Here is a 24844-nt window from a genome sequence, read left to right on the forward strand (position 1 = left end):
TCCAGCTCGCGCGCGTACGTTCGCGACCGCTACCCGCGTTAGTTTCTAGTTAACGCGCTCGCGTTAAGAGAACGCGTTTAGAATAAGCGGACGGGGTTAGACCTGCCGTAGAGGATCTGGTACCAAGCCCGTGCTTCTCCTTCTCCTCCCTCCGCCGCCGGTCGCCCTGTCATTTAATATACAAGTAAATAATCTATCATAACATATACTACAGTATCTAGGTAGCGCCTTACACGGTAAGCTCGCGCGCCTTACTCCGGATCGTCACGCTGTACACATGCACAGCGAGCAGCAAGCGCGTACTTACAGCCGCGCGCACACGCGCTGTAAAACGTGTCATGGGTGTACAGTAGCCGCCCCCAGCAGTAAATAATCCCCTTCGCGATTATGCTACAACGACGCCGAACTCGATCAGCACGAGAACGTCCTTCGTACATGGCATTACGAACCGGGACGACCGACCGACTGCCCCATAACGTACATCTTCACATACACGCTCAAGACAGACCCGAGTGGCGCCATCGTGAAGTACAAAGCACGTTGTGCTATACGCGGGGACCGCATGCTCCCCGGACGGGATTATGATAACGACCGCAGCGCCGCGCATACCCCGTCCCACACCGCGAGACGCCTTCTCATCGCGCACACCGCTCGGCACGGGCGGCACATCGAATCGTGGGATGTACCAGGAGCGTACTCGCGCGCACCAGCTGACCCGCATTTCCACCAAACCATGACACAACCCACACGATCCGATGGCACGCAGACCCATCCCGGCTGTATCGCAGTCATGGGCAAAGCCATGAATGGCGCGGTTGACGCCAACCGACTGTGGGTAGACTATCGCGATGGAAAACTCCAGGAATGGGGATGGACAAGACTGGAATGTGAGTCAAGCACGTTCTACAAACAAACAGACGCCAAGTTTGTCCGCATGGTGGCTGATACCGACGATTTCCTGGTCAGCACGAACGACCCAGCTTACCTCTCAGAGCAACGCCAGACGCTCGAGGACGAATGGCAGATCACAACCCAGTACCCACTCGCCCAGCATACAAACATCCGTATTCAGCAGTCTCCGTCCGGCATTCACCTCAGCAACGCCAAAGGCATCGATGCCCTCCTGCTTGAGCACGACATGGCGGACTGCAACGCCACGCAGACCCCGCACATCGATGGGCACGACCGCAGTGCCCCAACTTGCGACGCGGAAGTGCTGCCGGGCAAAGATATTGTCGCCTACCAGAGCCTGGTCGGATCCTGTCGGTATATTGCCGACACCACTCACCCCGAAATAGCCTACATCACGGGGCTCCTCGGCCGCCACCTCCACTGTCCCACAGCACGACACGCTCACGCCGGCAAACGCATCCTACGGTACCTCAAGGGAGCCCGCACAGGCGGCCTCTCATACCGACGTAATCGGCCCGACAATGCTGACAGCCAATCACTACTCGCCTACTCCGACTCTGATTGGGCGCCATGCCCAGATACACGCAAATCAACTACTGGTATCATATTCATGTACGCGGGCGCCCCACTCGACTGGGTAAGCCGCAAACAACTCACCGTGTCACACTCAAGCTCGGAAGCCGAGTACATTGCGGCCAGTCACGCAGAACGTGACCTTACGTGGCTCCTACAACTGGCCAAAGGTTGGCACATTCCACTGTGTGGGGATGTCCCGATCATAAACCTCAGCCCGCCCACCCTTTGCCTCGACAACAAAGGGGCGATCGACATGGCGCATACGAACGGGTCTACCAAACGGACCAAGCACATAGACGTCAAGCACCATTATATTCAGGAACAAGTCAACGGCCGCCTCCTACGCCTACGACAAGTCCCCACAGCAGCACAACTTGCTGATATATTTACCAAACCACTCAAAAGAGTGCTGTTCACCCGTAACATGGCAGCAATCAACCTGCACGCCACCACAATCGAGGGGGGGTGTTGACCTCTCACACATGGACTTCGATTATGGTGCCGTACATGCCAACCACTCACACATCATATCATACTGTGGAGGACAAACTGTCCTCACCGCCGTCGTACTGCAGGACGAAGAGTATAAGTAGACTCGAGTCCGTCCGGTAGACCAAAAGTAAATGGAAGCTAGAGTTCTTGGACAACAATGATGCCAACATAATTGTGTACGCCTTACCCGCGCATACGAGCGGCAAGCTGCAGCCTTTGGATGTTGTCATGTTTTCACTATTTAAGAAAGCCCTGAATGACGCTATTCACCTTTCGTCTACAGAGAAAAATGTTGACATGTTTAATGTGTACGACTTTTGTGGAATGCTGAACAATGCTTATCAAACTTCCTTTACTGCGAAGAATATAAAAGCCGCATTTAAAAGATCTGGCATGTAGCCGGTTGACCCTAAGCAGCTCCTTTCTGTTCCCCGTCCCCAATCGCAGTCGGATCCTAACACTGTAATGTCGGTGGAACAGATTTCTATACTCATGGAAAAGAAGAGGGAAGAGGTGAAGGAATCAGTGGTATGTTCGGACGCAATGATGCTGGGGAATGGGTATTTAGACACTACGAAGGGGATGGTATTAACTTCTGATAACGCTTTAGCATTGATAAGGGATAAGGTGGAGAAAGGAAGAGCTGCCTCTCTGGCAAAAGTAATTGAAGCAAATCGGAAGGCAGTCGAAGCTGCCAGAAGGCTAGAGAAACATTGTATAGAAGTTGCTCGGATGCGTGCGCTGGAGATGAGACGTCGTGCCGCAATGAGCCGAATGAGGGTTAATGTCTTTCGGGCACAGTGCAGGTCGTTGAAGGAAAGGCGTGCCTTGGCCCGGATGGGAGTTAAAAAGAGAATGCAAGATGATATCGGCAAGCAGAGATCTGAAGGCTCTTAAAGATGACATAGACGCCGTGGTTTGTGTCAAAGAAACAAAAAAATTCAGTAAAATCTGATCTCTTTGTCCCGCGATTAGGAATTCCTAAAACACAATAAATTAATTTATTGTGTTTTTGAAGCCCCGTTGACCCACTCCAGTCTATCTCATACCAATCAATCCTTTTCAGAGCATGGCCATTGGCCCTTTCTACTACGACTGTAGGCACGATGGCCTTTTAAACGCACGTCGATTGACTCCAAACGTCCAATTTTGAGAATATTTTTTGCCTATTGATACAACTTTTGTCCCGTAATTAGGGGACCCCCCCTTTACACCGCCCCTTTAAGTCTGGTCATACAGTGGTGGAAAAATTATAAAGCACCCCCCAGAAACGGGCATTGCTGGACAGAGAAAAGCGCGTGTTTAAAAAAGAGCTTGGCAGCCCCTCAGAAAAGGATCGTGAAAGACGAATCTGTAACCAGTTTTATACAGTCGGCACTATATTTTGCATTAAAGTTCAATAGTCATTTGGCAAGTGGAAATTTCTATAAAACAGCGTGTCTTATTGTGCTCTGCATAGGGTCTCTAATACTTCGTTGCCAGTCCGTTGCTTTTAACAACGTCAAAACAACGCTTTTGCATTGAACCCACTAAGTTGTGGAGCGCTTGAGCTGGTATGGCATCCCAAGAAGCCAAGATGCACTCTTTGAGCTCTTCAACCCCTCGAAACTGACGTCGATGCTCGTACACCTTCCGAGCCAGAATTCCCCAGAGGTTTTCGATGGGGTTTAAGTCAGGAGACTTAGCTGGCCAGTCCAGAACCACCATATCCTCCTCATTAAACCATTCCCTCACGATATGAGCGCGGTGTATCGATGCCCCATCTTGCTGAAAGACCCATCTCGGTCCCAGTTCTTGGTCCGCAAACGGCAACAGGAAGCTCTCGAGCGTCCCAATGTACTTAACTGCTGTTTTTTTGCCTTCCAAAATCGCCAGTTCACACTTTTCCCCCCTGCCAAGGCCCCCCAAACCATCAATGAGCCGCCCCCTTGCTGGCGGTTCGAAAAAATTAGATCTTCAGGTCTTAGATCATGCCAACAACAGGCAAACCCGTCCGGGCCGTCCAAATTGAACTTCTTTTCGTCACTCCAGACGACGTTGTTCCAGTCCGGAATGGTCCAGGTAACTTTTTCGGTCGCCCAGGCGACGCGCGCAGTCTTGTGATGAATAAGCATTTGCGGAACTCTCTTAATCTTTTTATACGTCAACGTTGGGTGTTGGTTCAGTATCTGCCGCACGCTTCTTGTTTGCACAGGCAGTTGTAGAGCTTGAGAAAGCTCTCTAGACCCTAAAATACCCTTGGATGCTTCGCGAAGGAGCATGCGTCTACCTGCGACTGTGAGCTTTCTTGGTCTGCCAGCTCGTTTTTTGGACCCATAGGCTTCTGGGTTGCGGAGAAAGTTTTGCACGGCCGCCCGACTTCGCTTTAGCTCCTTCGCGATGCGAGATTGGGACCATTTGGCTTGGTGGAACGCCAAAAATTTTCCTCGCTCTTCAGCGCTGAGTGACGGACCGCGAGGCATGTCTTCGAGCAGTAAGGGGGATGGAAAAGGGACCTGTGGTGTTCGTGGTACTATTTGAAGAGCTATTGTTGCCTTTCTCCTGCCAAACACTGAACAACTTGTCCGTGTGGTGTTGTTGGAGTGTGGTGCTTTATATATATTACCACTTGTCAATTTGATTTTGGACTGTAATGCAAAATATTGGCCGTACTGTATAAAACCGTTTACAGATTCGTTTTTCCCGGTCCATTTATGAGGGGCTACAAAGCTCTTTTTTAAACACGCGCTTTTCTCTGTCCAGCAATGCCCGTTTTTGGGGGGTGCTTTGTAATTTTTCCACCACTGTATCTACCAATCCCTCTTCAAATTTGCTTGGCTCAGTCACAGCCACATTGCCACGATGAGCTCCTAATACATAATCAGACATTAATTCGAGAGACCGGGGATACCTCGAGTCGTATATATACAGTGCTGGCAAAAACTATAAGGCACCTGGTACTTTTGCATATTCCTAGAAAAGTTTTTATGCTATCATAAAACCCTTTGCCTTATTGAAGGCCAATGAGGCGCTGATACTGCCCATGCAGTTATTGTTTAAAAAAATCTATGGTGGTGGACGCTATCGCGTCTTATTCCCCAAACGCGTGGAAAAAACTATAAATACAGTTGCATACACGTGCAACAAAAGACCTCTCAAAAAGCTCCTTTCGCGCCAAAAAGCTTTACACAGTGCAAACTATCTCTTCTTCATTGCTACGAGCCACTGCGGTTCCCTAAGCTAAAACAAAACACGCACAATCATGCGTCGAAACACAAGGCTCACAACTTTTGAAAAAGGACAAATCCTTGTCCATCACTCCAACTGTATCTCCCTATCTGCTATTGCCCGCGAGCTGGGACGATCCCGCACAGTTGTTACAAACTTTTTGCGGGATCAAAAGCGGTAAAATCGCAAAAATGCGGGAGGAATGCCGCCAAAATTAACGGAGGCTGATAAGCGAAGAATTTTACGGGAAGGCTCGAAAAGAGATTTGGGGTCAGCAGGGATTGTGAAAGCATTGCAACTGAGTGTCAAAGCTCGCCGTGTAGGCCAGGTTCTTGCTGCAGCCGAGCATTTACAATACAAGCAAATTGCACGGACACCAGCGATGCGTGAGCGTCATGAAAAATCTCGGCTCAAGTGAGCGATGACACGAATGGTGTGGAGCAATGCAAAATGGTCTCAAATCGTCTGGTCCGATGAGAAGAAGTTCAACTTAGATGGACCAGACGGTTTGGCGTATAAATGGCATGACTTGAGAAAGCAGAAGGAGTGGTTTTCAAAGAGACAAAATGGGAGTTCGAGTGTTATGGTTTGGGCATGCTTTGCCGGTTCAAGGATATCAGAGCTTGTTTTTTTGGAAGGAAAGCAGGATGGAGCGAAGTACGTGACAACTCTAGAGAACCATCTGCTACCTTTTGCGGAGGATCTACCAATTACTTGGACGTTTATGCAGGATGGCGCACCTTGCCATCGTTTACTGCTGGCGAAAAAATGGCTCTCGGACAACGGTATATCGCTGCTAGAGTGGCCTGCGTACTCGCCAGACCTGAACCCAATTGAGAATCTGTGGGGTATACTCGTGAGGTCTGTTTATGCGCAACAGAGGCAATTTGAAGATATTGAGTCTCTTACTGAGTGTATCATGGAAGCTTGGGCAAATATTGCACCCAATACGCTCCGAAAACTTACTTCCCCTTGTACGCCAAGGGGAAGAAGATATGCTATTAAACACTGTTCCTTGTCTAGTTCCGAGCGCATTAGACCTCTGTGTATGCAACTGTATTTATAGTTTTTGCCACGCGTTTGGGGAATAAGACGCGATAGCGTCCACCACCATAGATTTTTTTAAACAATAACTGCATGGGCAGTATCAGCGCCTCATTGGCCTTCAATAAGGCAAAGGGTTTTATGATAGCATAAAAACTTTTCTAGGAATATGCAAAAGTACCAGGTGCCTTATAGTTTTTGCCAGCACCGTAGTCTGCGACCTGATAAGCCGCCTCTTTTGACTGCCCCTCACTCACGATTGAGAGATCGGCGAGAATCGGCTGTATTATGTTAGGCGTCTCTTCTATAAGATACTCGTCGTAAGCGTCCCTGTTGTCTGTTTTTGGAGACTGTTGGGTGAGTCCTTCGATCTCGAAATTTAAGACATCCGCTATCAACACTTCTAGCCTCGTTCCGTTGACCGGGCGCTCAGTGTCCGTCCACGCATCTGAGCTCAACTCTCCGGCCTCTTGGCTGAGTCGCAAGTGCGCCACTTGACGGCTACCCCCCTCCATTCTCAACCTCCTGCCCTGCCTATCAAGCGCCCATCCTGCCTCTTTAAGGACAGTGACACCTAAGGCAAGACCAAGTGGTACTGGCTCAAACTGGATCCCTCCGGCTCTGACAGTCTTCATTCTGGGTAAGTAGCACCCAGTGGGCTCATTTCTTTCCAAGAGTGAGTTGGGGTTGTCGAGGAAGTGCAACAGAGACGGTACGGACACCTGAAGTATCGCACTAAACTCTACCGGTCTGGAGTCTCTCTCTTAGCGGCCCTGATCGTAGCGCAGTCTTAAACCTTCTCAACATCTCCCTCTCGAGCATCGTAGGTGTGGCCCACACCCCACCATCGCGTCCGCTGAGTTGTTGACCGTTTTTGTGACCGGCCTTAATCGTGCTCCGAGCAAACACCTTCCACTCTTCACTCTTAAACGTCGGGCTCAATTCATGAATGAAGAAAGCTCCGTAGTCTATACCGACCTGCGTTGAATCAATATTCAGTTGGCTTTCTAGAATGGCGACTGCTGACCAGTCGGGTGAATCTAGGTCTTCTTCAGCGACTAAGAAGTTACACCATTCACCTCCGTTGGCCGCTCGGGCGTGTACTTTCTTAAAGAAATCTCCCATTTCAGACATGCCCCTACCCCAGAGGTCTCTGTATACCTCTGTGACCATTATCGAGGGAACAATGTCATTTCGTCCCCAAGGAGTGACCCCTCTACTGTCTAACATATCCAATATATACATCTCCCTTCTGTGCAATTCGACTGAACCGCTGCCCCATACGAAGCCGTACTTACCAGGGGGGAGCACCTTACCAATTTCACGCCCGGTCTCCGAGTAGAACTTACCTTTAAGCCTTGCCTGCCTCCTATCTGTTATGAGGAGTAAAGGCTGGTCAACCACGATCGTTGCTATCGGACTGCTAGTGTCCTTTGCGATTGGTATCTCCGTGCCGTGGTGGTCTTGTAGTGCTAGCCTCCCTGTCAGAATATAATCTGTCATGACTGCTACTAGACGAACCTCGTCCTTTGTTATGTCAGAACCCCCACATTTTGACATCTTGCTGACAGTCCAAGACAGCCCCAGATCACTTAACTTGTGAACGTTCTTGCGGAATATCCCCGGTTCCTCGAGGAAAAGTCCGTTTCTTGTTAAAGTCAGCCTCGGTCCAAAACCATCTGGACTTTCGAGTAGTGTAGACAACCCCGTCTCGTGTAAAGATGGCATCTTAATCTCGCTTGGTACGATTAGTGTTAAAGGGGCGTTGCATGGCCTTGTGGGTGACCCCGAACAGGAACAATGATGCTCACAACGAACACATTTGCCACACACTGATCGCCTGCTACATCCTTCAACAAAACACTCACAGGCGCAGTGTCGTTTACAATCTGTGCATCCATTACAGTACCTACTCCGTCTACAATGGGGCTCGTAACAGAATGGCATTTCGTGGCGATCTGGACACGCGGACCACGAAGCAAGACGAATTTGTGCGCGGCCGGACGAGGGGAAGCGAAACCCGGGGAACAGTTCCAAGAATAGATCGAGCGAGGAGTCGTGCGCGCCACCAAGAGGAGGTGAAGGGAAACTACCGAGTACTGGGGAGCGGGGGCTGGGGCGGGCGAACGGCGGAGGGTGTCGGTCGTGAGCGCCAAGGGAAACCTGGTCAAGGATGGGACAAGGGCAGTCTAGAAGCGAGGAGGAGCGAGATGAGAAGGTGTTGGAGGAAGGGAAACCGGCGGGGGCGTGCGTAGAGTGGGTCCTACGTATTAGTGCCGCCCCATGCGAGACCCCACAATGTGCACTAATGCCGTCAGATGCAGATAGATGTGAACATCTATCTGCATGCACTCGGTAATTAATGTCTGCCTGCTCCGTGTTGGTTCTCTGTTGTGTTTCGCAGTGAGAAATGCGCGCTTTGCCGACCTTGGATGCGATAGAGCGTCTGGAACTTGGCACTCAGTCGCCAAAAGTTCTAGCTCTCCGAACAATTTCGCGATCTCGACGACATGGGGTATAGTCTTTCTCTCTATTGCATTTTCTGCGCTCTCATCTTTCCTTTAGAATGCAAAAAAGAAAGTTAGGTTGTAGGAGAGGGGAGCAAAATTGTAGAAACTGAATGAGCTTCGAAGGAACAACAGCTTTGCTTATAGACGTACCAAGCTTCTTCGCAATATAAAGGTAGCTTGCTCTTTGCAGAATAGAGTTTGCTCTCTATTTGATACACGGCTGACACGATTCTGTGGAGAAAGTTATTGTATTCCACTCTGACACTCTGAATTAAGTTGCAAAAAGTTATAAATTATGACAAGAGCAACTGTGCTGTTTTCATCAGCTGCTGTCAAAGGCTTTCTGTCAAAGACATGACTGCGAAGGTAAGTTTGGATAAATAGTGAAGGAACAAGTTGAGAGGGGCATGCAGTCAGGCAGGATGAATGGGGCGTTCTGAACTCTGTGCCCCTGTAGAAATAAATAAAAACAGAGTGCAGATGCTAAGAGCACCCCTATCGGTTTGGCTAAATTTGGTGGCTAAATGTGTAAAATTTTGCGTTTGCATATAGCATTTCTGTGCGCAACACTATCGGTTTAGGAGTAAATTTGAAATTGAAGTGCCCTGATAGGGCATAGTGGGCGCCTCCGGAAATTATTTTTTGTGTCAGAGTCATATTTTTCTTTTTTGTGAACAAAAAATGAGTTTTACCACGGAAATGCTTGCGCACATAATGTGCGTCCCCCTACTGTACGCATGCTTTGAACTCGTTCCTAACGACGAGCACGGCACCGGACGCCGGCGATGACGCCGTCGGAGCTCTATCTACAGTGTGTGCTGTGAGCTAAGCTCAATCATGATGGTGTTTTCACCGAGCAGCCACCGTCAGAACCATGAATGACCAAATGGCTATTCTATTGCTACTTCTCATTCAGAGCCATGCTCGGTAGGATGTAGATGTCGAGTCTCGTCGGTCGGGCGGCGGCCGACGCTTTCTCTGTGTACAGTAAATTTGGATTGTACGCGCGCACATTTTGACATTTGTGCGATACACATTTAACCTAGCATGGGGTCGCCCGTCCGAGAAAACGGCGCGTTGTGTGTGCACAACGCGCCGTTTGTGTGTCACAAAATCCCGATTTGGTCAACACAATTTGCGATTTTAGAATTTCAGGAGTCGCCCAGTGTACGAGGGGTGCGGGGCATCGAGTACGAGAGGTACTGTATTGACACTGTTCTATGGTCTTTTGGCCAAGTGGCGCCATGTAATTCGCGTCTCTATATGGTCAAATGAGTAAATTTGTCGCCATCCGGCTTCCAATATAGAGATAAATATAGCCAAAAAGGCCAAATTTTTGGAGATAACCAGTCCGATAGGGATGAAAGAGGCTATATGTATCTCTATATGCCAAATATTTACATATACACAGCACCGATAGGGGTGCTCTAAGTGTTTAATTTAGAAAACGCTCAAGCTGAGGGCATGTCGGGTATGCAGTGTTCCTACAGTGATGGTGAGTTGTGGTCCAGTATTGATGCAGGGCTTGGCGGAGTACAGAGAGCTCCGACAAGAACTGTGACTGTGACGACGACCACCGTATGAAGGGAGTAGGCGTAGAAAAATGTGTAAAAGTCAGTATTTGTGACAGAAGTTCCGCACCTGAAATCCTGACATTTAAATCCAGACTTTTGAAATGCTGTACAGTAGGGGTGCTACAGACTGTCTGTACCGTAAATAGATGATGCGAAATCATCAGAGCTCCCGTTGGAGCCACGGTTTGGTTGGCACACGTTCATCTCGATCGCGGCAACAGGGTGTGTGGATGTGCAAAATTTCAACTAAATTTTCATGGCAGCAAGGTCGGTGAACCGTGTGATGCGCCTCTGAACAACAAAACGAAGAGCACAGAAGAATGGAGCAGGTCTGATCCTGAAAAGGGGGTCATTGAATGTTGGATTTCGCTACTACATATACTGTGCACACCCCCCCCACCTGTCTCCTGGCCAGGGGGCACTCCCTTTTACCACAGGTTATGGTCCCGTGGCGCATCCTGCTGCGCACTGATGCTCAACACAAGTGATCGCGAGTTCAACTTTCAACGTTTTCCAAGATTTTCAACTGTACGGCGACTGTCAAGCACCCCCCTTACAGCACGCTCCAACACCAAGGCCTCTGCTACTCACCACCCTCTTACAGCACGCTCAAATACCAAGGCCTCTGCTGCTCATCATCCCCAAGCACGCTCAAACACCACGGCCTCTGCTTCCTCACCACTTCCCCGCTTTCATTCACCTCACTACAAGTCAGATCGCGGCGACTGTTGGATTTCGCTAACGCTCATCCTTCCTACGATCTTCCCCTACGCTCCTTTCCTTACAGCTCCATCGGACTTCGCTACTACATATACTGTGCACACCCCCCCCACCTGTCTCCTGGCCAGGGGGCACTCCCTTTTACCACATTGAATAAGGGAAATATCACGATAAAGAAATCTCCCCTGAAAAGCTGGTGATGCAGTGCTGTACCTGTACTGTACTGTAGATATTTGCAGGTTTGTGGAAAATAGGCGGTGCATCTTGCGTCGCTGGCCGTTGCAGATGTGGAAAAGCAAGGAAGAAGCAAATTTTGTACTGCTTTGCACGCGACCATTTTCGTGGAAGTGTGTGGAGCATTGACGGCAAAGCGCACTACGGAACCGTTGGCTCCGTACAGCAGCTGTACAGTACTACTATCCATTTCGACATCCGCCACTAGCGTTGGGACAACAGCAGTTGAGACAATTCGTCCGTTTGACGCGTGACTGTGGATCTGCTCCACTATGTGCGCAAGGAAGGGTTCGTGCGGCCACCACGCGCTGGCCGCAGCATCGGATGCTTTCACTGTATTTTCCTGCGGAACTCTTCTGGTCTTGTAGGACGCCTGCTCTCGTGATCCTCGCAGTGGACTTATGCCACTTTGAGCTCCAGCGGCCGACCCCTTCTTGGCTTTTGCACGAAGTGCCGCAGCCAGCGTACATCCGCGATCTCTGCGCCCCGCACTCCCACCTCTTCGGTACAACCTTCCCCGTTCTCCCCTCGCGCTAAATCCGCCTCAGCTCGTTAGGCCTTTTATCCCTGTGCAAGCGACCCAACCATGGCGTTTACAACTCATTGCCTTGTGGCACTTACCGCATTCTTGCTAATATCTGCCATCGAAGCCCAAACCACGCTTGCCGGGTACACACCTGACTCGGACGTAGATGAGCACGCCAAGATTGACCTCGATCAAAAAGACATGGAGGAGGAGTTGGAGGAGTTGACTGATAAAATCGATTGGGATGCCGCACGAAAAATCTACTCAGAGGGAGAACATTCCATGAAATCTGAAGGATTACGCACCCTTCAGGGCTTTTCCACTTCCGCCGGCGACAAAATGAAAAACGAACCCTACTTTGAACTCTTTAAGAAGTTCTGGCGCACGCCTAGATACGCCGATGATTTCATCACAAAAGCATTGAATGGTTTGGGAGATTTCAGTGGCACGGCAGACATGCTCCGTGCCGAATGTGCCAACAAGGGCTCGCAGTATCAAGCCACTTGGATGTACGTTATTCATGAGATGGAGGACGCCATTAATGACTGTTTCAAGGGCGATCTTGAAGATAATGACAATGGGGTCAAGGCATGGGATGAGGCCTGGGCCTTCTGGGTAGGCAGCCTTATCAATGAGGACGGCACTAATCCTACAGAAGGCGTGCTTGGCTGGTCCTTGGCCGAAAACCTCGCCAAAGACTACGGAACTAAGGATGGTGACAACGCAAAAGTTAATGTCAAGATGTTGGCATTATTCAACAGCGGCAAGGAGCAACTTGAAAAAGAAGATTGCCAGGATGCGCTGGAGACAAAGAATAGCATCGCCAGGCAAATGACTATCCCGTTGATTCAGGGTATCATTCGATACGTGATTCAGACCAAAGATAAAGTGGAAAAAGGAGGTGATTCCGACAAAGAACAAGGGGGGGGGGTGGGCATTTTCGGCTGCTGCGCTCCCGCTAATCAACTTTTGCAACAAGGACGTCGGCGATCTCATCAGGAAGAACTTTGAGCCACCTGCGGCACCTATGGACGATAGCATTGAAGATGTCATGAAAGAGTTGCAGTCAGTTTACAACTGCATGGGCTTTAAGTGCGAAGATGTTGGGAAGCAGGACAAAAGAGAAGGCGAGTGCAAGGACAGCGGGGCAGAATTCAAGGCGATCCCAGGCTCTGACAAGTCCGCGAGTGGGGAGAGCGGTAATGGAGGGCTTTCTGGTGGGGCCATCGCAGCCATTGTGATTGTTATTCTTGTCATTTTGGTGGTCATTGGCTTCTTTGTGCTCCGACGCGGCAAAAAGAAGGCCCAGAGACTACCGACAGCTGGGGGGATGCTTGCAGAAGAAGAAGTTACCGCGTAACTGTTGTTGCCAGGCCTCGCCGCTAGCATTTGGGATACAAGAGAGCCCCGTCTCATGAACTTTTCAGTGTGGGCATGTGTGAGGCCTCTAGACGTGCTTTTCGGAGTTCGTTTTAAGGGCTGCCGAATGACCGTCAGCTACGGCAGTGATGGTGGAGTACTGCAGATTTGCAGTTCAAATTGTAAATATCTGCTCAACCTTTGCATTTGACGGGGCTCCATGGTGGCTCTGTTTTTATTAAAATGGTGTCTTTACACGTGCACATCCCCGTAGCAGAACATCGTTGCAGCGAGGCCGCGACAAGACGCATTGGGTTTTCTTCGTGGTACGTGCGCACATCCATCTCGCACATGGCATAGCTTTGTTGAAAAATGCTTGTGAACAGCGAAAATGCATGCTCTCGTACATGTACGTGTAAAGTTAGAACACTAGTGTCTAGGTGACAAATGACCTCATATGAGGTCACTTTTCAACTTATTTTTCTCGACTTGTGCTAGCTCAACAAGATGGAAAAAAGATACTCTCGACACGGCAGTTGACTTCTGCGTTGTGGAAGGGTGGAGTTTGGTGAGATCTGCACGTCTTCTCCAGCCATTTTTAAAATGCCCAAAAAGGAGCCTTTTTTGACCAACCTCAAAAGGTTTTATGTTGATATCTTCACAACCAAAACGCCTGTTTAAAAAGTCAACTCATCATTGATACTTCATTAGATTCTTAGTCTCTCTGTGCATTGAAAACCGCCATCCCAATGTTTTGCAAGATGTTATTGCCGAGCGCGTATACGTTAAAGAAATGGTGTCCAAACTGAATGTTTTAAAGTTTCGATTTAATTTATATATTTTTGCAAAAAAAAAGCTGGCCTCATATGAGGCCATGACTGACCTCATATGAGGTCAAATTGCTTGTCGTCTAGACACTAGAGAGCAGCGAAAGGAGTTTGCAGCGGCGTTTACTGCCGATATCGGAATTCAATAAGCGAGAGACAGCAACGTACTGCACAATAATATGTTCAGTCGCAAAGTACAGCGTATCGGGCCAAGCTCTATATCTCAAAATTGGAGCAGAAGGGCGTTCACAGAACGGCCATTGCAACCCGCTACGGAAATTCGGTACAGCGGCACTACAATTTCATTCTCAACTATGAGTGGGAGTGGTCGTTTGGAGACGCAAAAAGCTATTCGTCGTGCGTCTCAAAAAGATTTTCTCAGAAGACTATTCCGATACCCACCATCGCAATGTTGCAGGTGTAAGGAGATCTGTTTCCGTGACTATGAAGCTTTCCCTTTCCGACGCCCTTCACCTAGCCGCCTGTACGTGCAAGTACGTGCAAGTACACCCAGGGAGCCTAGGGCGGAGGGAAAAGACAATCAGCTTTGAGTAGCAGTAAATCTTCTCAGACCAAGGCTCTCCTAAGGTATTTGGAAACTGAGGAGAGTCCTTATTTCCATCGGTTATAATGGGACGGGATTGCAACTTCAGTGATAGTACAGATACTTCGTAGAGTCGCTCGGAACAGTTGCGGGGGAGGGGGGAAAGCGAGAAGGATGTAGGGTCGTGTTGCCGAGGTCTGTACTCGTGCAGGATAGAGGTTGCAGTTGACAGAGCCCGTCCCAACATAACCATGCGAGCGATTGCCCCAAACCTGCGGGCAGAACCTGCGAGCAGAAAATAGAAAATTTAGGAAAGACCAGCCCAAATAAAATGCCTTCTGTCAAGTTGAGAACAATTTCAGTTTTTTTGTTGTGATTTAAATTCTTTAATTGCGTGCGTGTGACGGCCAGAAGTTGTATTCCGGCGGCGGTGGCGTAACTTGTCCGGACATGTTATCATCACCCTGACAGACTATGCCGGGTTCAAAACGGACTCGCAGCGGCCGCCAACGCGCCAATCCCAGCGCCGCAACTAATCCTCGGAGGAAGGAGGAAGCAGAACTTGCGCGGTTGTCAAAGGCGGTCTCAGAGATTCCGCGGTTTAGTGACCGTTTTCAGCTTTTCCGACAGAATCGCCGCCAACGGGCAAAGAAGATTTCGCAGCAGAAAAATTCAACTGAGCAAGACGATGAGGTCCAAAACCCTGTCTTTAAAGCAGCTCGGTTTTCTGATTTACCGCTTTCCAAGAGAACTCTGGATGGTCTTGTTGCAGCAGGCTTCACAGAACTAACGGGCATCCAAAAGAACGCTGTGCCGCAGGCATTAGCTGGCCGTGACGTATTAGCAGCAGCTCCAACCGGGTCTGGTAAGACTCTTGCATTCATAATACCTCTCCTGGAGGTACTTTGGCGAAACAAATGGAATACACTCGATGGGCTCGGTGCCCTTGTGTTGAGTCCCACCCGAGAACTCAGTATGCAAATTTTTCAAGTGCTGAGGTCTGTGGCGAGGAAGCACACAATTTCGGCAGGCCTTGTCATCGGTGGGAAGGATTTCGATAGTGAACGGGAAAAAGTTGGAAACATGAACGTTCTCGTCGCAACTCCTGGCCGAATGCTACATCACATGGACCATGTTGCTGACCTGGATTGCTCCAACTTGCAACTGCTGGTTTTAGATGAGGCGGATAGGATTCTTGACATGGGGTTTGCAAGAACTGTCGATGCAATTCTGGACAATCTCCCAAAGGGAAGGCAAACCTTGCTGTTCTCTGCCACGCAGACTAAGAATGTCAAGTCTCTGGCTCGGCTTTCGTTAAGAGAACCTGAGTATGTAGCCGTGGCCAGTCGTGAATCGCCGACTGAGACGGGAAAGTTGGCGAACGAGAATGAAGGCCTCGGCAACGGCAAGCGGAATGAGAACACTTCTGGTATCAGAATTGTGGGAACTCCAGTTGGGCTTTCGCAGTCATTCGCTGTTGTGCCCGTGCACGATAAGTTGTCTGTTCTGTGGTCGTTCATTAAGACCCATTTGAAGTCAAAGATGATAATTTTTTTTGCGACTGGAAAGCAGGTGAGGTTCGCGTTTGAAACTTTTTGCAAACTGAGACCAGGGATGTCCTTGCTTCATATTCATGGAAACATGAAGCAAATGAAACGCACAGATATGTATGATATATTTTGCCGCACCAAGTCAGCTGCTTTGTTTGCCACTGATGTAGCAAGTCGGGGCCTCGACTTCCCAGACGTGGAGTGGGTTGTTCAAGTAGATTGCCCAGACGACGTCGGAACTTATGTACACCGTGTTGGTAGAACTGCACGCTTCAAGTCTCAGGGGAGAGCTATGTTACTGCTCAGCGAGGGGAAAGAGGAAGGATTTCTGTGCAGATTGAAAGAAAAAAATCTAGAATTACATCGGACGAAGATCAACCCCAACAAGGTCACTTCGATCGAGCCCCGAATTGCAGCAACTGTGGCATCTAACCAGGAGCTCAAGAAGCTTGCTCAGAGGGCTTTTATGTTTTACGTGAAGTCTCTCTACCAGCAAAGCGATAGGGAAGTATTTGACATCGATGGGATTGATTTCAGACTCCTTGCGAAAAGCTATGGCTTATCACTGGTCCCGAAAATTTCTTTCAGGAAAGCAGTTGGTGTGGGTCATGCGGACAAAGAAGCAAAAGAGAACCAAAAAACTGTCTTTGGGTACAAAACCCGTCGAGACCGTGAAAAGACGAAGCCACTAGAAAAAACAGCAGGCTTAGAGGACAGGGAAAATAACGCATCGCCGCGAGAAGATGATCATAGCGGGGGAGGAGAGGTACTAACCCTGAAGAAGGTTCATGAAACTTGGGAAGGGGACACCAATGCTGGCGAGGCGGGTGACAGCATTCATGAGGTTTCCGAGGTGATTCGGAAACGCAAGAGGCGAAAACTGGATTTGCTAAAAGCAATGCCTAGCGCCAATCGTCTCATATTTACCGACGATGGGAAGGCCGTCAGAGCGTCTGACATGGGGAATGACAATGAAGACTCATCGGATGCGGAAGACCATCATGGTATATCTGACTACGCAATGACGGTATCATCTCGTTTGGCCCAGAATGCTGAAGAGGACAAAGATCGTGAGAGAGAGCGAGTGCGATCAATTCATGCCCGCAAACGGGCGCTGAAGCGTGAATTAAATAGAGTTATTCGGCCTGCCGCAGATTCCCAGGTCTCTATTGACCAGGGCTATAGCGACGATTCAGGAAGCGAAGTTCATGAAGATGGGGGCTCTGGTAATGTGAGCTCTAGTGCTGAAGATCAAGTGGCAGATTCATCCATTGTTGATGAGGAAAGACTGGCGTTGCAGATTCTTAATTCTCGAAATTAAAGGATTGTCTTGCCAGGCCAGATCTTATGCTACATTGCCATACTCATCCCAGCCATGTGGCGGTAGCGGTAAAGGTTTAGTTAAGTTTGTACAGTACATCAGTGAAGCATTAATTGAGGATCAGTTAATGAAGTTAGTTCATTTGAAAACTCTGCATGAGTGGGAATAGACTATAACGGCGAAGAGACGAAATCCTCGTTTCGGCCGATCGCAGATGTTTCTTGCACACCTGTTAAAGACATAGAACAGAATCCCAAGACAAAGGGCCGGCGCTGCGGGGAAATCGTAGGATAGGTATCAACCGTTTTTGGCTGAATGATGATGGGTGCAATCTTCCCTTCAGCTGTGAGTGCTGATCTTGAGGGCGCCACTTTTTTCAAACCGCTTGAATTCTTTGGGCTGCGAGAAAAAGAACCTGATGGGTTCAAATCTCGTCCACTTGGGCCTGTTTCGTTGTTTCGTGACATTTGAGACAGCGGGTCCCGCGTAGCTGTATTATTATCTGACGCCAAGACGATGCCTAGTGACGCTGTTTTCGACAAATGCGACTCAGTGCGTGTGGTCTTCCCTGGCATTACAAGAAAGTCTTGGCGTTTACTTGTGAAAAAGGAAATGGGACTCTTCCCTCCTCGCTTCTGTAAGGCATCGTCATAAAGAATCGCCCGGATCTGATATGTTCCAATGGAAGGCACTCGTACTCGAAGTGTGTGTTCAAAACTTCCTGATCGGGATGCCAATGCGCCAATAAATACTCTTTCGGTGGCTCCCACCACGATTACCCTACTTGCCTCCTGGACATCCCCGTGACCATCGTTTTGCACAACACCAATGTCCAACACGGACTGAAGTGGCAACTTTGTGTCACCTTTGTTCCAAACGTGAATTTTCGTTTGGCAAAAAGCCTTTCCAGGAACCGCGCTTCCGCGAGCGTGAGTATTTGCTGTGAGAGCCTCATTGGAATGACTTTCCACGCTAATGGCAATTTCAGTTTGAGCTACGCAGGGAATACAACTCGGTAAATCTGCAACAGGACCATGCTGGTTCAAACCGTGGGTGCCACAGCGTGCGACTGCTTCTGACAATTCTTTCATATCTATAGTCACAAAACCGTGCCGGCCAAGAGCCGAATAATTCCATCGAATACAAAAGGGTGTTCTCTCTGCGGACTCTGAGGGCCTTGAGCCTCGGAGTTTCACCAACAAAGGTTTGATGCTCTCCACTGCTAAGTTACATATTAGTCGCGCTGATGCTCCATCTTCGACGAGGCATTCTTGATCGGCGAAAGTCCCCATTCCCTTCCCACGTCTTGAGGGGCTTCCACTGCTTTGGGGGCACAATCGATCAAATGGCGCTAAACTCACAGTGGCCGGCGCAGAAACGTAATTCCTTACCTCCACGTACATTGACAGCTCGGGCGGTCCATTTGCTCGGAGTTCACTGCAATCACGTCTGTAGTTGCATACATTAATTCTGTGAACTTCTATTGCTGTGAGTACCGCCATCTTCACGTATGCTTTAGATTCTCGAACCATTCCTGACGATTCCGAACCTTCATACTCGACATTCACTGAGACAACAGCCGATCTTGAGCTCGAGCTTCCCTCATCGTAAGGGAAAGATCCCTTGGCCTTGAGCGACCCTCGTTTACCTAGCACTTGTACTGAAAAAGATTTGGACGCCCCTTGACTCTCGAGCCCGTCTAATATGCCTTCGGACTCGAAATCATTCCCGGATATTTCTAATGCTTCCGGGTCGCTTGAAAGCACTTTGACTCGCATCCATGTGATCGGTTCGTTCCCAGTCTTTTCAATATCCATGCGGAAACGCCTGCGCTCCCCCCGATAAACAGTAAGAGGGGCCTGACTCGAAATGTTTTGCAATGTTCCTCCGTCTACGCTGTAGCTACTCAATCGTATTTGCGGGAGGCTAGCAACAACGTTCACTGGAGGCGCCTCCTGGTCTCTTTCTTTCCGCAAGACCACAAGTGCTCCCTTGAAAAGACGTATAAGGAGCCCGTCGACGTGTAGAGGTCCGGAGCGCTTTGGAATAACAGTGATCTTCTTCAAATTTCCAGACTGCGAGCCTTTGGACGGCAGAACAAAAGACTCTTGGACACTCTTTGCAATTTTGCTTGTTTTCCTTAAAGCAGTTCGGACCCGCCGTCTGTGGGCTGCACTTTCGTTGCTAGGGTCCTGCGTGCTACTGCTACCCTCAACGCTATCTAGGGAACACTCAACTGTAGACTTTTCCATCTCGCCGTCTCGAGTAGAGGGGGCAGAAACCAAAATCACAGCAATAACGTCAACGACCAAATCCGCGCAAATTTGGTTGAGGAGACGAACCCCTACTTGTGCGGGTTCACCGCGTACCCATGTCACAGCACGTCTGGCAACAGCCTCCGCTTTTGCGCGTTTCTTGGCCTCGAATGGATTATATATGAACGGTCCATCTTTGGAAATAGGCGTAGACTCACTTACGCCAGACTCCGCTTTGCGAGCCCGTATGGTTAGGCCTTGAAGTTGAAGTGCGGAGATATCACCAAGGCGAACAACATGAGTAGCGGCTGGCAAATGCGCTGGCACTTGCACAGTGCTAAGTGCTTCAAGGAGCTTCTTATCGTCCTCCGATCTTTCCGTGGTCCCTTGCGGGGCAACGACCAGGGCCTCTACTCGTAACCGAGCTGTTGTGTGCAAATCTCCTGCTTCCTCAGCGTGCTGCGCAGCGGTCAGCAGTACCCGACGATTTAAGCTTGCCCATGGTTTTTTTGCACCTTTCGTAAGCTGTCGCTCAGATGCAATCATCAACGTGACTGCAGAGGACCAGATCGATTGTGACGCATTGAGATGTCCAAGTCGATATAGATACAGCGCGGCCTTTCTCCGGCAACCCATCCAATCGCTGAACCTGGCCAATGCTTGCCATAAAACAGCTCGTTTTTGTAGCCTCAACCCCTCACCGACAGTGGCAGCGTGCCCTGCTGCATCAAGAGCATCTTTTCTTCGATTAGTCCATCGACCCAGAAACTCCGCTAGTCTCAGTGCTGCTGCTGCCTCTGGCTCTGCGACCCGCTTCTTTTGGTAGAGCTTGTAGATCTCAGTGTAGTGTTCGATGAGCCGATCAGAGAGCAACGGATCACTCACCGATCCCCCCGAACCTACATGATTCAGCACATGGGCTGCTGACCATCCCTCCATCGCACCCGCAAGCCACAGCCGGTCGCTGTTTGCTTTTGCTTTTTCAATTGCCGAATTGTATTTCGCAATAGCTTCTCCTGGGCTCCCCATTAAGAGCAAACTGTCACCGAGCAGCTTATCGAGACGGCCAGGGCGACGCTTCGCGAGCTTCGACTGGCGGTCCGCAGAATATCTCTCATCGATCGGTGATAAGAATAGATCTGTAGGAGGGCTTTCCCTTCTTTTCCAGCAATCCCTGTCCAGTGCATGCAACAGGAGTCCTGCAAAATGAGTAACCTGTGCTCTAATTTCCAGGCGTGTCTCTTCGTATTTCGATCGCTCAAGGACATAGCCTACACTGAAATTCAGAGGGGTCGCTGGTTTGGCACTCCTTGCAGGAGACTTTGGATCGTTTAGCACAAAAGGAGCGTCTTCATGATTGGCATCTTGAGAAGTGAAGACAATCAACCGGCGAACTGACGCGTCTTTAAAATTATCAAGCGTTTCGTTGAAGTCATCATATGCGTCAAAAATTGCTTGCTTTCGTCTTTCGGGGTTTCCAAAAGCTTCATCCTGGGTACAGTCAGCAATACCAAATACTCCCCAAATCTTGCTTGAGTGAAAATCGTCCCACTCCGAAAAAGGTTTCATGATAAGCACGCCAGACTGATCACGATGGATAATGTCATAGCGCAAACGGAAAGAGCAATCAACCTCAGGTCCTGTCATGTCCAGGTCGGTAGTATGGCGTGGAGAAAGAGGGGTTGAATTCTCCATCTGTCGAAGTGATACAGACTGGAGCTCAACTTTCGTCGATGAGTAAGAGAGCTCGGAGTTGCTCTTAGGAACCATCTGCCGAGAAACGCCTTTCCGAATGGAGGGAAATGAATTTGGTTGAGAGGGCCGCCCAATGTCTTTCGAGGCAGAGTGACTTCGTAACAGAGGTGAGGGAGGAGACGCTTCTGCAAGAGCTTCTCTGAGGGCGGTTGGCATGGACGAGAATGTCGCGTTTCCTGTTGTTCGAGGGACTGCTGCTCGCCGTGGTAATGCACTGACTGGTACTTCTCGAAATGCAGTGAGGTATGAGGTCAATTCCTCAAAACGATGATCTGCTATCGTCGCACCGGCCGGAATTAGTGCGATTCGAACACATGAGAGTTCTAGAAAGGAGCCACCCACGTCCATTTCGACGACACACGTTTTTCAGCGCAATCTCGCTTGGGCTGTGCGACACAACTTCAGCTGTGGCGCAATGTGGAAAGAGTTGAAACTGACGTTGGAGATCCAATGATGTCCTTGTTCGCATCCCCGGACGGTCATGTGCTCAACTCCTGACGAGCATTGGGGAGAACTGGGGCCCTCAATGTGGAAGCTCTCGGGGAGGTTCTCAGATAAGAAATGTAATTGGATAGTTTCCGAAAGATTTCGCAGCTAGTGAGTATGATAAGGTGTTCCTGACACAGCAGTGCAACGAACTGTGAGAGCAAATGCATTTCCTCTTACGTTTCCGCCAGCTTTAAGAAGCCCGTTGTTCAATCTGCACCCCGTGCCATCCCTCCATCCGCGCCGGCTCCTACTAATCTGCCGTGAAAGCCACTGCAGTTGAGGGTAAAAATGCCGACATTGGCGATTGTCTCCCCGAATGATCGACCAGTCTTCGAAGCGACGTTTCCTCAAGCGTTTGCTGGCAAGCACGTCGTCGTGGAACAGCTAGTTCTTCACAGCAGCCTTGACATGGTCGACGAAAAGGTGCGCTTTCGAGCTCGAACAATGCCGATGATTTTCTCCTACCTTCCCTCCTTTTAGAACTTCTAACGCTTGAGTTCATGACTCCCACTTGTATGCCCTCATAGATGTGGGACACGAGAGACATGTATCTGCGAGTTGTTGACCGATATCATGATCAATCGATTTCTGCGTTTGTTACGCCAAGCAGTAAGTTTTCAGACCTCAAATTGCTCTATTGCGCTGCATTGCTATATGCTGACAGAAATTTTCTGTCGATAGACTACCGATTTCTTCTGTTGCATGACACTGGCGAGGAGGACGGCATCAAACATTTTTTCACCGATCTACACGATCTCTTCATCAAGGCAACGCTTAATCCGCTTTATGTAGAGTCCGAGCCTATTCGATCGACGTCATTTCATGATAAGGTTATGCTCCTAGCTCGCAAATATTTATGAGCGGCTTTTCGCACTACTGACGCGCCACATTCTTCAGCGCATTCAGAATAATGTAGATAGCGTACGCGCCGGGGTCGCCATGGCTCAAGAGCTCCGAACTACGGACCTTCGAGCTCCTACCGTGCTTTGCTTTTGTCATTGATTTCGTCAGCTCGTATCCCGTGTGGGCTGCTTGAACCGCTTCTTGCAGTGGTTTTCCTTCTGCCAGCACGTCAGCAGCTGGTTTTAAGGCGTCAACTAGTGTCCGGTCTCCCAATTGAGCACCACCAGCTTTCATCACAGCCCGCGTAGCGTCGGCAAAAGCGGCGCGCCATGAATATTCGGGTTGCTTATTGAACGACTCCGCAGCCGTGTCAAGAAAGATTGAGGTAAAGCCTCCACTGGACCCTCCCATGGATTCTCCAGTACTAACAGCTAAGAGCTTGAACAAATGAGAAGGGTCCCCCGCTGCTGCTGAGTACGCACCACTATCCAAGTCTGCTCGGATTCTGTTACAGGCGCGCTTCACTGCTCAGCCCGGATACATAACGTATTCGTGGTAGCAGCTCAGATGTCAGACTCATCAGTTGTTCCCCTGTAAGTCGAGCTCAGCAGATAATCAAACACATCGGCTGAAAAAACGTACCTGTATCTCCCATGTCGCCATCTCCAGTCTTCCTGTCGAGGGTGGCAAGATCTTCTGCAGCATCCAGCAGGGAAGCAGTGATTGCAGAAATGTTCATTTTCGTTCCAGGGTCAAGCCCAGTTCTCTTGGTGCTTTTGTTCGCTTCTAGTGAAGTTCTTGAAGATGGCGCTGGAATTACCCGGCGTTCACTCGAAGGGAGTAGAGGAAATCCACAATCCCAGGCATCCACCGCGGTGCTTGTATGTAGCAGCCGCTCCATGTCACCGTCATCGCAAGGCAACATGAAGCATGATATGGATATTCCCACCATCTGCAAGGACGTCATGAACAAACCTTCAAACATGTGCGATTTGTATGTTTGGCCATTGAATACAGGTGCGCCTTTGGAGAAGAGAAAATCAGCAACTGCCTTGCGCACAATAAGCATTTCTGTTGTCGGCACCGCGCCAAGGTTATTGACCATCACAGCCAATGCACTACAAGTACTTGTTTGTTTGAGTTTTTCCTGCAGAGCGACATCTAGATGAGTGCATATCGTTGTCACAACATCGCTCGTGAAGCTAGACATAGCGTTCTTTGGAAATACTTGTTTTTCTACTCCTCCTTCTCCATGAATGCCCATTCCGCACTCGTCTATGCAGCGAGACAGCAAGTACGTGTTCATTGAGTGCGATGTTAGAACAGTGTAGTCGTGACAATTGTTAGAGTTTCTGTTGGTCGGAGTTGGAGAAGATATCTTTTCATGAGTAGTTATTAAGTGAATATCCGGCAATGCTTACATTCATTGTGGCCGAGACGCTCGGTATCAACTGTGTGCCCTGGTATCGTGCACGGTTCAAGCGCAACACCATAGCTTACAACGCTCTTAGATGCAGTCTCTGCTATTTTGACAACCTCCTTCATGGGGCGTCCATCGTCCGCTGCAGCACATGCAACCTTGATCACGAATATTGTCCCAGCGATGCCTCTAGGTTCGGAATTGCCTGGCAGTGCCACATCATCACCGACGACGACAATGTTTACGGGACAGTTAGGATTACTAGCCTTCAAGGCATCGACAGCTCCCCCAAAGTTGAGACGATCACCTTGGTAGTTCATGACTATGACGACAATGCCAGATGAAAAGGGCGCGACAGTTTCCAGCAGAGTAGAAATGGCTGGGATAGAAGGTGAAGCGAAAACTGCTCCCGCGACAGCCCCAGCCAGCATCCCATCGCCAACGTAGCCGCCAGCCATGGGTTCATGCCCTGAACCGCCACCACTAACAACGGAGACGCGCGGAGGATATGCTTTGGCTGCAAGCGAGGAGCGGACGGCAATGGAATGACCACATGCTGGATCGACGAGGGTGACACGGGAAGAATCCAGGGCGAGACCTTGCATGAGGTCTGGAACGACATCTTCGGGGTCGTTGATGAAACGCTTCGCCATCTTGCCCTTGTCTCAACGTTTTAGAGCTTTTGG

At 49.5% G+C, this 24844-nt stretch overlaps 9 protein-coding genes; 3 read left to right on the plus strand and 6 right to left on the minus strand.

The window, feature by feature from the left end:
• Nucleotides 1–3710: 3710 nt before the first annotated feature.
• CHC_T00004036001 (hypothetical protein) lies at nucleotides 3711–4442 on the minus strand. The gene has a single exon (XM_005715671.1). It carries the CDS (start codon nucleotides 4440–4442, stop codon nucleotides 3711–3713), a length of 732 nt encoding a protein of 243 aa, XP_005715728.1.
• Nucleotides 4443–6426: 1984 nt separating this feature from the next.
• CHC_T00004037001 (hypothetical protein) lies at nucleotides 6427–8178 on the minus strand. XM_005715672.1 is given in 2 exon segments: nucleotides 6427–6966; nucleotides 6967–8178. The coding sequence occupies 1 exon segment, from the start codon at nucleotides 8176–8178 to the stop codon at nucleotides 6967–6969; it is 1212 nt and encodes a 403-aa protein (XP_005715729.1). The 3' UTR covers nucleotides 6427–6966.
• A 2942-nt stretch (nucleotides 8179–11120) lies between these two features.
• CHC_T00004038001 (hypothetical protein) lies at nucleotides 11121–11459 on the minus strand. Its single transcript, XM_005715673.1, has one exon. The coding sequence runs from the start codon at nucleotides 11457–11459 to the stop codon at nucleotides 11121–11123; it is 339 nt and encodes a 112-aa protein (XP_005715730.1).
• A 396-nt stretch (nucleotides 11460–11855) lies between these two features.
• CHC_T00004039001 (hypothetical protein) lies at nucleotides 11856–13684 on the plus strand. XM_005715674.1 is given in 2 exon segments: nucleotides 11856–12806; nucleotides 12807–13684. The coding sequence occupies 1 exon segment, from the start codon at nucleotides 11856–11858 to the stop codon at nucleotides 12804–12806; it is 951 nt and encodes a 316-aa protein (XP_005715731.1). The 3' UTR covers nucleotides 12807–13684.
• Nucleotides 13685–13847: 163 nt separating this feature from the next.
• On the minus strand, nucleotides 13848–14042 carry CHC_T00004040001 (hypothetical protein). Its single transcript, XM_005715675.1, has one exon. The coding sequence runs from the start codon at nucleotides 14040–14042 to the stop codon at nucleotides 13848–13850; it is 195 nt and encodes a 64-aa protein (XP_005715732.1).
• A 957-nt stretch (nucleotides 14043–14999) lies between these two features.
• On the plus strand, nucleotides 15000–17545 carry CHC_T00004041001 (hypothetical protein). XM_005715676.1 is given in 2 exon segments: nucleotides 15000–17396; nucleotides 17397–17545. 1 exon segment carries the CDS (start codon nucleotides 15000–15002, stop codon nucleotides 17394–17396), a length of 2397 nt encoding a protein of 798 aa, XP_005715733.1. The 3' UTR covers nucleotides 17397–17545.
• Nucleotides 17546–17566: 21 nt separating this feature from the next.
• On the minus strand, nucleotides 17567–20680 carry CHC_T00004042001 (hypothetical protein). Its single transcript, XM_005715677.1, has one exon. The coding sequence runs from the start codon at nucleotides 20678–20680 to the stop codon at nucleotides 17567–17569; it is 3114 nt and encodes a 1037-aa protein (XP_005715734.1).
• Nucleotides 20681–22129: 1449 nt separating this feature from the next.
• On the plus strand, nucleotides 22130–22755 carry CHC_T00004043001 (hypothetical protein). XM_005715678.1 is given in 4 exon segments: nucleotides 22130–22183; nucleotides 22184–22318; nucleotides 22423–22504; nucleotides 22577–22755. The coding sequence occupies 3 exon segments, from the start codon at nucleotides 22184–22186 to the stop codon at nucleotides 22753–22755; spliced, it is 396 nt and encodes a 131-aa protein (XP_005715735.1). The 5' UTR covers nucleotides 22130–22183.
• A 13-nt stretch (nucleotides 22756–22768) lies between these two features.
• CHC_T00009570001 (dihydroxyacetone kinase) lies at nucleotides 22769–24811 on the minus strand. Its single transcript, XM_005715679.1, has 3 exons — nucleotides 24160–24811; nucleotides 23381–24013; nucleotides 22769–23262 (listed from the first exon to the last, which is right to left on the minus strand). Exons 1-3 carry the CDS (start codon nucleotides 24809–24811, stop codon nucleotides 22769–22771), a joined length of 1779 nt encoding a protein of 592 aa, XP_005715736.1.
• Between the last annotated feature and the right edge of the window lie 33 nt (nucleotides 24812–24844).

Source organism: Chondrus crispus, genomic scaffold, assembly GCF_000350225.1.
Source record: "Chondrus crispus Stackhouse genomic scaffold, scaffold_21, whole genome shotgun sequence".
Lineage (NCBI taxonomy): Eukaryota > Rhodophyta > Florideophyceae > Gigartinales > Gigartinaceae > Chondrus > Chondrus crispus.

Excerpts from the sequence above, each read along its gene's own strand:
- CHC_T00004040001 (XM_005715675.1), bottom strand. The coding sequence starts at position 14,042 with ATGAGGTCAGTCATGGCCTCATATGAGGCCAGCTTTTTTTTTGCAAAA.
- CHC_T00004043001 (XM_005715678.1), top strand. The coding sequence starts at position 22,184 with ATGCCGACATTGGCGATTGTCTCCCCGAATGATCGACCAGTCTTCGAA. Across the intron at positions 22,319-22,422 it reads TTGACATGGTCGACGAAAAG|ATGTGGGACACGAGAGACAT; the intron begins GTGCGCTTTCGA and ends ATGCCCTCATAG. Across the intron at positions 22,505-22,576 it reads TGCGTTTGTTACGCCAAGCA|ACTACCGATTTCTTCTGTTG; the intron begins GTAAGTTTTCAG and ends TTCTGTCGATAG.
- CHC_T00004041001 (XM_005715676.1), top strand. The coding sequence starts at position 15,000 with ATGCCGGGTTCAAAACGGACTCGCAGCGGCCGCCAACGCGCCAATCCC.
- CHC_T00004036001 (XM_005715671.1), bottom strand. The coding sequence starts at position 4,442 with ATGCCTCGCGGTCCGTCACTCAGCGCTGAAGAGCGAGGAAAATTTTTG.
- CHC_T00004038001 (XM_005715673.1), bottom strand. The coding sequence starts at position 11,459 with ATGGATAGTAGTACTGTACAGCTGCTGTACGGAGCCAACGGTTCCGTA.
- CHC_T00004042001 (XM_005715677.1), bottom strand. The coding sequence starts at position 20,680 with ATGGGGAGCCCAGGAGAAGCTATTGCGAAATACAATTCGGCAATTGAA.
- CHC_T00004037001 (XM_005715672.1), bottom strand. The coding sequence starts at position 8,178 with ATGCCATTCTGTTACGAGCCCCATTGTAGACGGAGTAGGTACTGTAAT.
- CHC_T00004039001 (XM_005715674.1), top strand. The coding sequence starts at position 11,856 with ATGGCGTTTACAACTCATTGCCTTGTGGCACTTACCGCATTCTTGCTA.
- CHC_T00009570001 (XM_005715679.1), bottom strand. The coding sequence starts at position 24,811 with ATGGCGAAGCGTTTCATCAACGACCCCGAAGATGTCGTTCCAGACCTC. Across the intron at positions 24,014-24,159 it reads GCGTCTCGGCCACAATGAAT|ACGAGTGCGGAATGGGCATT; the intron begins GTAAGCATTGCC and ends CTCGCTGCATAG. Across the intron at positions 23,263-23,380 it reads TGGCGACATGGGAGATACAG|TGAAGCGCGCCTGTAACAGA; the intron begins GTACGTTTTTTC and ends CGGGCTGAGCAG.